This window comes from Centruroides vittatus, unplaced genomic scaffold, assembly GCF_030686945.1.
Source record: "Centruroides vittatus isolate TY-2023 unplaced genomic scaffold, ASM3068694v2 contig_1089, whole genome shotgun sequence".
In the NCBI taxonomy this organism is placed as follows: domain Eukaryota; kingdom Metazoa; phylum Arthropoda; class Arachnida; order Scorpiones; family Buthidae; genus Centruroides; species Centruroides vittatus.
In genome coordinates, this window is record NW_027120700.1 from 584,870 (window position 1) to 599,150 (window position 14,281).

Sequence of the window (14,281 nt, forward strand, 5' to 3'; positions counted from 1 at the left end):
TTCTTTACTCAAACTTTTTTTTTTTATTTTTATGAATGTTTTATGAATAAATTTTGATATTAGCAATAAATAAGTCTGTAATTAATGTAATAAAAAGTATTTAACAATAAATGTTACAAAATAAAACAAAAAAAAAAACTGATAAATTTTCTTATTCTCCGTTCTGTTTCACGTATCCCCCTTATTTACATGTTAAGATGACCCCGTTTAACACTGTTTCATTTAGCGCTCTGTCATCTAGGAACACATCCCCTGTGTTAGGCGGGGTCTTACTGTATTTGGTTTGTGCTGAGTTAACATTAACATTTTTTAATTTTGTTATAAAAATGCTTGAAACTTAAACATAAATTTTGTACTTAAAGATTTTTTAACTTACCTCTTAATTTTTTTTGCCATTTCATTTCACTAAATAAATCTTCTGTTCTTTCAAAGAAATCTGAAACCTACATTTATCCAATCAATATTAAAAAAATTAGATTTAAAAAAAAAAAATAAGAGTAAATTATTTATAAAAAGAATAAAACAAATCTGCATTGATAAATACCTTACTTCCTTGCTCGTCTCTCTCTGCTGTAAAATAAACTTTCATTTTAGATTCTCTAGTTAAAAACTCACATATCTGTGGCACTGGAAAAACAATTTGTTCCATTGTACGATCATGACGAACGATCTGTATTCAAATTAAAAGAAAAAAAGTCAAATTTAAAAATTTATACAAACAAAATTATTTTACATTAAAAAAGAAATTACTTGAAATAAATTTAGTGGTTACCTCAATCTGAACTGTGTGACTGGCATAATATTGAAGTGCTTGATTCATTTTTGAATCTGAATCATTATGATTTATTTTAAGTAAAGATGCCAGTTCTTTGTTATGCTGAGCTAACTGATGACATAATATGTAAATATTATGACCAACTTCTTTTGATGAAACACCATCGTCACCTTCAATCATTTCTTCACTGTCATCATCATCTTCGTCATCACCTTCCTGATGATACGCCATACAAGCAACATCTAACTGTAGCAAGAATATATTATTTTAATCATAAACCAATAATTTTATTAAAAAATCTATGTGATAATTTATGAGAAATTAAAACATTTATAGTGTAAAGACATGCAGTAATGTTTTAAAATATAAAATGATTAGGACTACTATGTTAAAAATTAAATATTAAATAAATTTAATGATTAAAAATATGCTACATGTTAATTGATGCAAACAAATTATAAGTTTTAACATTAGAAACAAAAACTGCAGAAAATTTTGCTTAATAAAAATAAAAATTTACACACAGCACATATTAATAATGAAATATCTAAAAACCAGATTTTTTTTGTTTTTATATATGGCTAACATCTAGCCTAATTATCACACTAAAGAAATTCAGCATTTATGAAACTAATAGATAAAAACTTTCTTTTAACTCATCTATCTCTTTAAATATGAAGTTGGTTTAATCCATTTGAAATGAAATTGGCCAAGAGAAAGTTGTTTGACTGGTTTTGCTATAGAAATTCTACTTGTAGCCTGAAACTTGAAAACAATTTTGTATCTGTCTAGCCCTTCTTTGGTGAAACAGTGATTGTTACCAGCACATTCACATCTGTCAAAAGTGAAGTAGGACTTGTCGTCAATAACCACATCAAAATTGACACCTTTGAGACTCCATCAAGCAGCTTCTGCAGAAGAGGTTTTTGAATAACAAGTTGCTTAGACATTTTGTGGTTTTTAAAGTGGTTTTTCAATTTGAGATATCTTACTTAAAAATTTTTGTAGATATGATCTGTTTTTCGGTTTTCTATCATGTACATATTACACTTTATGATTGTTAACTTTAAAATATTATGTATATTTAAAAAAATTAATAAAATTTAAGATTTTAAAATATTAAAAAATAACGTTTTTTTATAAATATTCCATTAATTTGTTATATACATTACTTAGATATGTCTATTTTCAACAATATATCTAAGTAAAGCATATAACAAATTAATTGAAAATTGAAGCAATTTCATCAACCTGAAGCAGGTCTTAGAAGTAGACTGAAAGCATTTGTTTTATCTTGATTTTCTCAAATTTAGTTTTTTCATTCTGCTGGGAAAACAAGATTAATGTGTTTCTTTTTAATTACCAGTCTGGTTTTCTGGAAGATTGGTACATTTAGGCATTAAACAATATGACCAATCAATCCATTCACTATCAATCAAGATTTGAAGTTTTTCTTCTAAATTTCATCTTATATGCATCTGTTTTTTTTGTAATATATTTATATTTTCTTCATGTGATGACAAGTGGGGGTGTTATACCACTGTCTTCATATATTTTGCTTCATATATTAGGGGAATACCCAGGGGGATTTCTTATGCTGGAGAATGTCACAACGAACAAGATAAAACAAAGGAGCCTAAGTTCAACATTTCTGGAATTTTATGAATGAATGTAAACATTGGATGGCTGCAAATGATATAGTTGTGATGAGGACTGATAAATATATAGCTAAATATATTTTCTTATGAATAAAATAACGTCATAAATCCTATATGTCAATTGACCCAAACCTCAATAGAAATGTAAACATTATTTAATATGTACAGTACAGTACTGTAACATATACTTAACATAAAATAATAAACTTCAAATAGTAAATGAAAAGAAAATATAGAATAATAATAAAATGAAACTATGTAGTAGTTAAAATGACTACAAACAGGTCTAGATATTTTATAAGTCACATAACTGTCAAATTGACTGCAGGTAAGATAAATGAAGTTTGACTTTTAGATAAACTAAGAAAATTAATACATTAGCTGCAATTCTTCAAATAGAACAAATGCAGTCCATTATTGGCATCTATTTATATATTACACTATGGAGAGTTTCTCTAGCTGAACTCTTAGATTTGCAGACATGCAATAATGATATGATAGACATCTTAAATGAAACTGTCTTAAAATCAGACATATAACATTTTTATAGTATATTAACAATAAAAATAAAATCTTACCAGCTGTTTTGGACTCATATTATACAATATTCTCTCTGCATTTTCACTATCAGCTCTGCTTTCCATTATAGCCAATAAAAGTTTGGAAGCGTTATTCTTTAATAAAATAAAATAAAATACTTTAATTGAATAATAAAATACATTTCATTCATATTCAGAGAAAAAATAAATATTTAAGAAAATTTTATTCCATTTCATAAAAAATAGGAATAATTTTAATAAAACAAACAATTTACAAATATATTCATTTTAATGATAAAAGTATTGTTATCGTTTACTTGTTTAGGTTTAAATATTACCAACTTACTTTTAATTCCAATACTAAATCCATTCTTTTTTTCCCAAGTGGATTAATATCATTTAAAATTAACGCAATGATTATATCAATACCATTACTTTCATGAGCTGCAATACAATTCTATTAAACAAAATAAAACAAATTATGGTAACTATCAGAGTAAAATAAAGTAAGTTAGAAAATATAGAATTACCTGATTCTCATGGCAAGGTCCTTGACAATATTCAGTTAGTGTTTCTAATGTTTGATTTACTAAGTTTACATTATTTTCATTTATATATAATCCCAATAAGCCTAAACCTCCAGTAGTGCTTCCGCAAATACAGTCAAGGAACATTAATGTTTCGGATACAAGATTGTAATTTGTTTTATTATTCTGATGCCTCAAAAAATTCTGAAAATAAATTTAACACATTTATATATATATATATATTATATATATTGGTATATATTACATTATACAAGCATATTATATACTGTATAATAATTACAAAATTTGGATAATATAAAAATAAATAAGATTTTATTTTCACAAAAACTTTTCATTTATATTTAAAAAATGAATATGGAGAAGAAAATCAAGAAGTTTACTTTAATATTGTTTACTCTATCTAATATCATATAGGTTTATAAAGTGTATTCTTAGTCTATATCAATTACACACATATATACATGAGGGCTTATTAGTGTAATGAAGCTGTAGTAGTTGTGGCTACACGCCATGCTTCAGTTGTATATTTTTATACGTATGTGGTTGTTCGTATCGAGAGATTTATACGTACGCGAACAAACGTTATAAATAGAAACATAAAAACTTATATATACAATTAAATATTCCTTTATTTCTCTCAAAACACGGTTCTTTTCTTTATTATTTACAAGTGATCCCAACTTGAGTATCCTCACTGGGAAAGGGGTCGCCACGTATTCGCGTACAAGCGATAATGCACACGCGCGCGTAACAAAGAAAAAACTATACAACCAACTTAAAACTAAACTTATAACTACCTTAAAACTAATGAAATAGGGAAACGGATAGACTTAGGAAAGATAGAAAGTATATAGAAATAGACAGAAAGTACCCGGGTTCACAATCGATCGATATTCTTGGGGAAGTACCCTTCCACAATGGTAGCCTTTCCTTCTCCTTATTCGGCCGTTCGTCTTCGATATTCTCCTATATTCTCGGCGCTCTCTGGCCCTCGTGCCTATTTTCCTTCTGGCCTCGACGGTCCTGCAGCCTCCTTTCTCTCTCTCTCTTTCGAATCTCGAACGCCGCCTTGCACCTCCGTTCCTCTCGAGGTCTAGCCAAAAAGTGCTCGTTCTTCTTACACTTAGTCCTCAGGGCTTCTTCTTTTCCTTTGTCCACACTCCCAAATTTGTGGAAGTCCTAATGCCCCTTCTTTGTTTATCCCCTGGTTCTTAGAAGGGGTAATCCTCCCCCTCCGGTGATAACGGTTAATATACGATTTGTTGAGACAAAGGAACGGAAATAAAGTAGAAATGAAGGAAGAAGAAAGAAAGAAAGAAAAAAATATATATGTATATGTATTCATAACTTACAAACTATAAAAGAAACCACAATATGGCTGACAGCCACACGTAATTATATCGTTTTTATATTTTATATTTTCTATTTCCGTTATTCCTTTCTTTCCAACCTATTTGTTCATTCTTCCTGGAATGTACCTATTGCTCTTACCCTTTCTTTGTTATTTCGATGACTCACCCCTGAAAACAAAAGAGGGAGTGCAGCCCTGAGGGAAGAGAGAGGAACACATGGGTCATTCTGGAGCAAAAACTCGAGTTGGAAGGAGTGATAGTGGAGTCTCCCGAGTACGCCTAGTACCAAAAAGATAGAGACAAGAACGATTTGAACTGTATTTTAGAGAGTGAGAAAAAGTGAAAGTGTTTGCCGATCCCTGTTTCACCATGATATCTCGGCCGGTAGGTTTGTCATCTAGTCGTGGGTACCCTCTTTCCTGTCCATTCTTGATATTCTCTTTCTTTTATTTCTTTTATTTCCTTGTTTTGTATACTAGTTTTAATTTTATAATTTAAGTGATATTGTCGGGAGATTATTGTACACTAGAATTTTAATTTTTTATTTTAAGTGATATTGTCGGAAAAATTTCTTGTACCAGATTCGGTATTTGCTCTCGTGTATTGTCAGTGGGAAAGGTGTTTGTTGGTATCCCCTGTATCCTGTTTATTTTTGAGCAAAGAAAATAAAACTCATTGTGTTTTGTTTCTTTCATTTTCGTCTCTTTGTCTTCTTACCGCTCGTTAGTTTCACATAGTGCATATCAGTTTCTGTTGGATCAGCCAGTTTCAAATAAAATGTTTTTTGTTCCTGGAGCTAAGAATGTAAAAAAATGATGTTCATAAAAACTATTACAATTGTGAGACATCACCCATGATAATTGTAAACATGTCATATTTACAACAGCTCTTTAATGTATATTTTTATGATTTATATAATGTTACAATTTATTTATATAATTTTATGAATGATGTGAAAACCAGAATATAAGAATAACGAGATTCGATTTAAATTTTTTATATTATTTGCCAACTGATTTTTGAAAGTTAGGGTTAAATCAAACACAGAAACAAAAAACGGAAAAACACCCGACAAATTTTCTCGTAAAAATTAATCATAAACCTTCGTTCCCACGGTAATACTTCCTTGTAGAAGATTAGTTAACTGTTGAAAAATAATTTTATCATGTAATTCACCATTGGTCAAAACGGTCTTCCTCCCTTGATGTGCATCGTAAAATCTCGAACCCGAGATCCCGAAATAAAAGGAAAACAAACGATGATGCAACTGGAAAAAAGTTTTGACAACTGTCAAGTGATTGTGTGTGTGCCGTGGACTATCATTTCCTGCCATTGAAGCTGTCCATCCCAATATTCTTCAGTCCATTTGACTCTTATACTCAAGCAAACTCTTGTTCTTCGGACTTTGTCAACAAATCTCAGGATTACTAAGGTATTTATCCTACTCGCAATGTTTTGTAAACTCTCTCTCTCTCCAGTCAATCGAGATGTGGTTTAATAATTTGATTCAATAATATAAATAATACTTCCAGTTATGTTAATTGATGTATTTCATATCAGTCCCAAAATAAACGGGTATCTTTATTTAACTATAGAAGAGTGTGCGTTTCTTCCTCCATTATCGTCATCCGGCATCCCACGATTCCGAAAATAACGTGTATCTATCTGCGAGAAATTTGATAGATTGGTGTCAGTTCTTGACGTGAACAGGATCCTACGATCCTTGTCCATAAATAAACATTGACCGCTCAATCCCTAGTCATCCTTCTGACAAACGAGGTCAGACCTCAAGGTCTTGTGCCGTTAAGAGGTAGAGAAGGTAAAAATCATCTTCCATCTCCTACCCTCGGTTAACCTCACAATACTAACTGAAGAGGGACATATTGAGTCCAAAATGCATTTTAAGTGTTCTGTATAATATATTGTCAAAAAAGAGCTGTACCTTATTGTAGATAATCATTAAAAATTTTGTAATTTAATTCTCATTCACTGGTGTGATAAGCCCTCATGTATATATGTGTGTAATTGATATAGACTAAGAATAAAACAACATTAAGGGCTAAAGGCAATAGATTATTCAATTGAAGGTTTATAAATGTAATAAACTATAAAACGTCTAGAATATGTTGACATCTTTTAATTGAATTTAACAACTAAGAAAAATGTCTAACATATCTTAAAATATGCAAATAATTTACATAAAAATTTTCTAAAAAACTTCAAAGTTACTTGAAGTTTTTGTTAACTGTGGTCAAATATAACAAGAAAAATTATAGTTTTTTTTTTATTTAAAAATATCATACTAATGATATCTTAAATATTTATGTAATATTATTGTACTATTTTATAACAACTTTTAACACAATACTGACCTGAAGATTATTATTATGATTTTCACAAAGTAATTGCAAAAACCGAAGAATTGGTTGCATTATTTCAATATCTGGTGCCAGCTTATTTTCTTCAGCATCTTTACTTTTTTCTGCTTTTTCAGCTAATATGTCTTCTAATGCATTACATGACTGAGAAGCTACATAAATCATATATTAAATACATTAATCTGTTGATGGTAAAGTATTTAATTCAAACCAGTATTTTTAATTTTAAACATAATCAATATATAAAATTATCATTTTATGTTCTTAAGTCAATGATTTTTGAACTTTTTCATATTTATTTGCAAATACAGATACAGTATATCCTGCAAAATGCCTTCTCAGTTGAAATTTTTCTGGTAGAACATTTAGTTTTTTAGTATCTAAACTTCATAGAATGTATATACAATAGTCACCATGGAAATGACATCACTACAATATAGGCTCAAGAACAGAATTTTTAAAAGGGCAAAGTTTTGGAAAAAACATATTATTTTTTTGTAATATAGCTTATTAATTTTTACAATACAGAATAACATAATATAGTTAACTAGGGAATAACTGAATGGTTACAAAATAAGTTATACACGATGCACTGTTTAATTTTAATTAAAATAACTAAGCACACAAAACCATTTATGGTGTGATAATGAAACATCAAAAAAAAAAAAAAAAAAAAAAAAAAAAAAAACAGAAAAAACAAATGTTTTTGAGCCCCTTCTGGGCTCTGCATCAGGTTCATAACCATTCCTAGATGGATATTCGATTAATGAATGTCATTTAAATGACAGTTCAATCGTAAGTACAAAATAATTTACAAAAAAAAAAACTAGGTCATGCATGGGCAACGAATCAGCCTGCCCAGATTCTACGAGTGGCTAGAGTGAGCTGTAAATCAACTCTTGCCAGGCCAATGACAAAGCCATCTCCTCTTTAAAAAACTATATTCTAAATTAACAAAACTGGTGGAAACAGAAAATTCTTTGTTCCAGATTGGCCCAGAATCCCTTTCAGAAGAGAATACTAAACTAGTACCAAACATCCAAGATAGGCTAAGAATCAATCTAAGGAGGCATTATCACAAGAAATTCCAATGGATTCTATTCTTCCAAGTTCCCAGGAGTTGCAAACAACCCTCCTTCCCATAACTTAAACCTACTAAACTTTGTTGTGGAAGTCCTCAAATATGGACCAGCCTTTGCAGAAGATGGACACAAAGAGCCTCATCCCTGATCTGGAAATCCTCTTACAAGTCCTATCTGATAGCAAAAGGAGTACTATCGTTGAATGGCCATGTTGATAATCAAGAATTCCAAAGAGTCATCTGAAGTGATGGATCTGAGAGTCAAACTATGACATACTGTGTGTTGGATGCAACTAAATAATGTCACTCTTGTAAGGGCCAACAAAACTAAAGCTATGGTTCTCATGAAGCATGACACTTATGAAAGGGACTTATCAGGAATACTTATCACTTACCTACTGCATTAGAGTGGAAGAGGGTTTTATAGATAAGCTACATTTCAGAGTGAAGCATTTTGCCCGTACCAATCTTACTAAACACTTAGCACTTGATAACTTAGCCATTAACTCCCCTGATATTCCTAAATTGTTTGCCTTTGCAAAGACATAAATCAGGCCAACAGCTCCACCCAGTCATAGACAAAGCAAGAGCGCCTACACATAAGCTAGAGAATGCCATGCACACCCTTCTCACGCCTCCCTTACACCATCGCTAGCCCAGTGGAGCTTATAACACAATTGAAAGAAGTCACCTCCCCGTTACATCACGGTTTTGGACTTTAAGTTCCTCTACCTCTCCATTGAGCTCCCTCCCGCTTCCTGTGCACTCAGGGATATCTTATTTCATATTGTCAGAGATCACACATTACACAACCAAGCGCTAGAAATGGCACACTTAATTTGCTATAATTTGGTGTTCCAATTTAATGGTGATATCTACACACAAGGTAGGGGGTCTCCATGGGCAGCCTGGTTTCAGGAGACTGTGTGAAATGGTTGTGAGACAGTTAGAGAACAAGATCCTCCCTCAATTCCTCCCAATGTACAATTATACAGGAGGTAGAAATAACCAACAATTGCCTTAAATATTGGGTGATAATCTGGCTAATTAAATAATTGATGTAATTTGTCACTAGAGGTAGACATTAGGCGCCATCTCTTAACTAAATTAATAATTATAATTTAAATAAATTATTAAATAAATTTAGAAACTTCTAGAATAAAAGAACTGACCCAGGGCAAGAATTGAACCTGCAACCTCTGCTTGCTGTGTGGAACACTTGCCAGTTGCACCACCTGGACCCCGAGAGACTCTTCACTTCCAGAGATATATTAATTTAGATATAACCTTACAATATATAGGAGGTATATTGATGATATCATTACTTTTTGGAAAACCATACCGGATGTAACAGCCTTGGTCAATTCATTTAACAATAATCCCTACAGGTTGACACTGGAAATAGAATAATCCGACCCTACCGAAGTCCACTTCCTAGATATAAATATTAGAGTGGAAAGCTCAGGCATCTATGTCAGTGGCGTAGCGTGGGTGTCAGCTGCTCAGGACTTGCTTACTTACTTACTTACTTACATTGTTTATTGAACGTAAAGATTTTTTACATGCCCTGTACCTGCCAATGGCACAACCAGGGCGTAGGAAACAATATACAGTCAAACCTGTTTTTATGCGCTCTTTTTATGTGCGATTTTTATTTGTGCGATTTTTTTAATGCGAATTTTTAATTTGTGCGGTATAGTTGGCGACTAGTCTCGTGCGATTCGTCATGTCTCACGTTGACTTATTATAGCTAAATAAACTTATTGTAGCATAAATGCACTTATTATAGTAATATTATTGCATGAATATGCGAAAAATGAAATAATTTACTTTTTAAGTCAACAAAACACCACCTGGACAAAAATATGTAAAACAGACGATAGACCAGACGATGCATTCAAGTGCTGACATCTGTTGTCAATAAATTTTATTTCGTACGGTTTTGAGTTATTTTCTACGTGAGACTTCTTTTATGCGGTCCCTATTGACCGCATAAAAAAATTATTTTTTTAATTGTGTTGCGAAAACTATTATTTACAGCCATTCGTGAAGTTTCGTGAGATTTTTTTTAATGCGTTTTTTTTAATGCGGTCCCTATCCCCCGCATAAAAACAGGTTTGACTGTAGTTGATGTTACAGAATGTTACATTGAAGAGACAAGATGAAAACATAGAGTGGATAAAACAATAAAATTATACATCTTCACAAAATCACCGCGTTACAACTTGTAACGCATGGAGAAAGTACAAGTTGACCACCCCTGTACCTAAGGAGAAGGGCGGCATTGCCGTCCAGCAGAGGAGAAGAAAAGCCAAAATCGTAACTCCTCGGGAACTATTTGGTACCCCAACTGCCCCATCTTAGAGCAGCTGATTGTTAGTAAGAATCGTCTTTTTTGCGAGCCTTTTGAAGGCGTGGAAAATCTCTTGATTTTTCCAAATGTCGGTAAGGCCGCAGGGCCAGTCTATGTTAATTTCATTCAGGAGAAGACTCAGTTCAGTTCTCTCTTTGGCAGTTATAGTACAGTCGTATAGGTAACGGTTAGCTCCATCTCTAACCCCACAGGTGGGGCACTCGTCAGACATTCTATCGACAAACCTTGCCAAGTAGTGAGCAAATTTCCCGTGGTTACTCAAAAACTTAGTAGTATAGTGGTCAGGGGTAAACCACTTTATTTTGTTGTGCTGCCGGAGGTCAGGAATGAATTGCTTAGTAATGTGAAGTCCAAGCTCGTTCCAGTAAGATTGCTATGTATCTATGGCCTCCTCCCACAGAAGCCATTTAAAGAGTCCCTTGGCTGATTTTGCAGTAGTCATAAGAGATGTTTGGGTCAAGGGCTGCTTCCTTCGCAAGAGCGTCCGCCTGCTCATTCCCCTCCATATCCTGATGTGATCTGTCCCAGAAGATTTGAATGTTATTATTGGATACGCTGATGTTGTTCCATATCTCCACTGCAAGTGGATGGAGCTTGATGTTGTAGATCATGTTAAGGGCAGATAACGAGTCAGTGCAGATGTCAATCTTGAAATTTGAGTGTGTTGTTAATCCAGTTCGTGGCCTTGCTGATTGCCAGAAGCTCAGCTTGAAATACATTGCATTGTGGATGTAGTCTGAATTTTTGGTTGTGAATTTCCCCACTGTTGTCATAAACGCCGCCCGGGGTAGAGGAAAATTTTGCTGCCCCCTTATTTAGGTATTATTATTATTTATTGTGAAATTTTGCTGCCCCCTTAAAGTGCCGCCCGGGGCAGGCTGCCCCTGATGCCTGAACTACGCTACACCACTGATCTATGTAGTCATACATTCTAGTAAGGTCCTGTGATCCAGTTTCATACAAGACTGTGGCCTTTAAAGCCTTAATCAGAAAAGCCTTTACACATTCTTCTAACACCCAGGCTTGCAATACCAAACTAGCGTCTATAGAATGTGTAGCCGCAGAACATGGTTATCACAAAGTTATACATAAGCTGATACAACAGTATCAATGTATACATTTGGAAAATGCACAGGAGGTAGACCAGCTGATTGATAACCAACCAGAAGACATAGAATGCATCCCCATCACCTTTAACCCATACCTAAGATCTGTATATGCCAAGGTTGCCAGGAAATGCCAGGTACGAATTGCTTTCAGGAGGTGCCCTACTATTTTTAACATCTTATGTAATGGGAAGGACCCTCCTAACTCCAGCAGACACCTGGAGTTTGTAGTGTCCCTTTAAGGAATAATAGATGTGATAGGAACCTGATATAAATAGGCTCTACTAAACAATCCATGGGCATCAGAATACAAGAACATCAGGCAGATATTCATCATGGGAGAACCTCCACGGCCCTCGCTACTTATGTAACAGATCCAGACATAGTAGCCAACTTTATCCAGGCCAATCTCCTACTTGCTGAGCCTCCCAATGAACACCTCAAATGGTTAGAGGCTATGCACATCTTTAAATCCTCCATCACAACCACATGCATAAATTTTAAAGAGGAGATGGTTTTGTCTGGGTTTCTCATTTCCCGGTCTTTTGCTTGTCCTGGGATTCCGGAATAAAAGTGAACTGTTTTCCAGGATCCCGGGAAATCCCGGGACAAAATTAATTATTTTTAAGATATACAAAATATCATGAAATCAGATGATATAATTATTTTTTATTTTTTAAAGTAATTTAATACGTTCTGTAACCTCCAAAATCATATTAATAATGCTATGTAAGATATATATTAGAAATTATCTTTGAATTATGTAGAAATTTTCACAAATAGAAAAAATTTATTAAAGTTTGCTGGAAACTGCATACAACAACAATAAAAATGCTTTTGAATTAAGTTGAAAATTAAAAAAGAAAAAAAACAGATTGAACTTCTAACTTAGAAGGTAATTTTTGTTTTTTTTTTTTTAAATAAAATATAATACAAAATATTTTTATAAGATTTTAAAAAACAAAGATGGTGAATACTCCGATCAGTCAATCTAATTTTTATTTTAGTAATGAAAAGTCTTGTTACTGAGAATGCCTTTTCCGATTCAATTCATGTGATTGGAATCATGTTTAATGCATTTAAGAGAAGACAGATGTTATGGTTTTTCACTTGTAGCCTAGAAGATTTCTAGTTCATTTTCAAGATTATAGTACTTCTTTTGTTCTCTAGTATTTTTGATTTGTCTACCTGACTGCTTTAATAGAAACATCATAGCTCAATAATTCGGCAGTTCGTTTGTCTTTAATAATCAGGTTATGAAGAAAAACTTAATACTTGCAGACTTCGTACTCATTTGTATCCTTGCCCAATTTGCACAACTTGGCGTTATGCAGTTATTGAGTCCACTAGGCATGGTTAAAAATTAAGGCAGCATAAGCACACTTATTCCAGATATTACTGGTAAAGAATTTTGAGAGTCCTGCCACAAATAAGCTATGAATCAATTATTGATCATTTGTGACGTGCCATAATGAAAAAAAAATTAAAAAACTAATAAGTAGGTTTAAAATTAATAAATACAAATTTATTCTGACAGTTTATGAGTTAATTATACTTTCTATTTGCAAAATTTCCTCAGCCTTAACAAAAAATAAGAAAAAAGTGAATTTTTAAGAAATTTGCAGGATTTCCTGGGATAAGAAAAATTTCCCAGAATATTTCCTGGGTAAAAAACACAACCGGGATCCCAGAATCCCGTTTGAGAAACCCTAGCACTAAGGCATTTTCCCTTCAGTTAGACCTTAATCTAGAGCAGGATCCTTAGGATCTAGAGCAGGCAGATATGGCCATGTTGTGAAAGAAACTAAAATCATGTTACCAAAAATTCAAAGACGTTGACAGTAATATGTATAGTCTGCATCTGATTTGGAGTTTCACCAAAATAAAACAGACAATTACATGTGGCATCTAATAAAGAAACTGTTTATTAACAACCATAAATTAATTGTCTGATTGATCATCAAGTAATTAATATGGTTGTAAATAAACAGTTTTTTTATATACAGTAATATGTATACAACCTGCATACCATACCAAAAAACCTTACATTTACAATATGGCATGGCAACAGCATGTAATGATCAGAAATCAATTCTTTAAGCATTTTTCATCCTAACATGATAATTTGTTACTTATATATTGGTATTTTATTGTATTTTAATTATGTTTAAGAAAATCAGTTGAGAGACTTGAGTGATATTGTAACATATTATAATTCTTCCCATTGAAAATAATGAGAAATAGACTACCAGTTAGCACTGTCATGAAAAACGTTTTTAGGAATGGATTACTGACATTAAACAGGAGATGGTATCATATTAAGAGTGTAGGCAAGTTTTATACAATTCTTTAAATAAATTTTGATTTCTAAAATAATTTTGAGATCAATATTCAATGTTTTATTCTAATTCAATGCCCAAAAGAAAAGTCAAAAATCAAATTATAAGTATTACATCTCTACTTAAATTTT

At 32.4% G+C, this 14,281-nt stretch overlaps 1 protein-coding gene across 1 annotated transcript in view; it reads right to left on the minus strand.

Moving 5' to 3' along the window:
- Window positions 1-14,281, minus strand: part of Itpr (Inositol 1,4,5,-trisphosphate receptor) — a 155,076-nt gene that overhangs the window by 16,389 nt on the left and 124,406 nt on the right. The window contains exons 43-49 of the mRNA XM_067270621.1: window positions 7,245-7,402; window positions 3,503-3,703; window positions 3,319-3,429; window positions 3,012-3,107; window positions 773-1,021; window positions 545-670; window positions 377-443 (exon numbers count right to left, since the gene is read on the minus strand). Of these exons, the coding sequence (XP_067126722.1) occupies window positions 377-443; window positions 545-670; window positions 773-1,021; window positions 3,012-3,107; window positions 3,319-3,429; window positions 3,503-3,703; window positions 7,245-7,402 (1,008 nt within the window). The remainder of the gene's footprint in view (window positions 1-376; window positions 444-544; window positions 671-772; window positions 1,022-3,011; window positions 3,108-3,318; window positions 3,430-3,502; window positions 3,704-7,244; window positions 7,403-14,281) is intronic.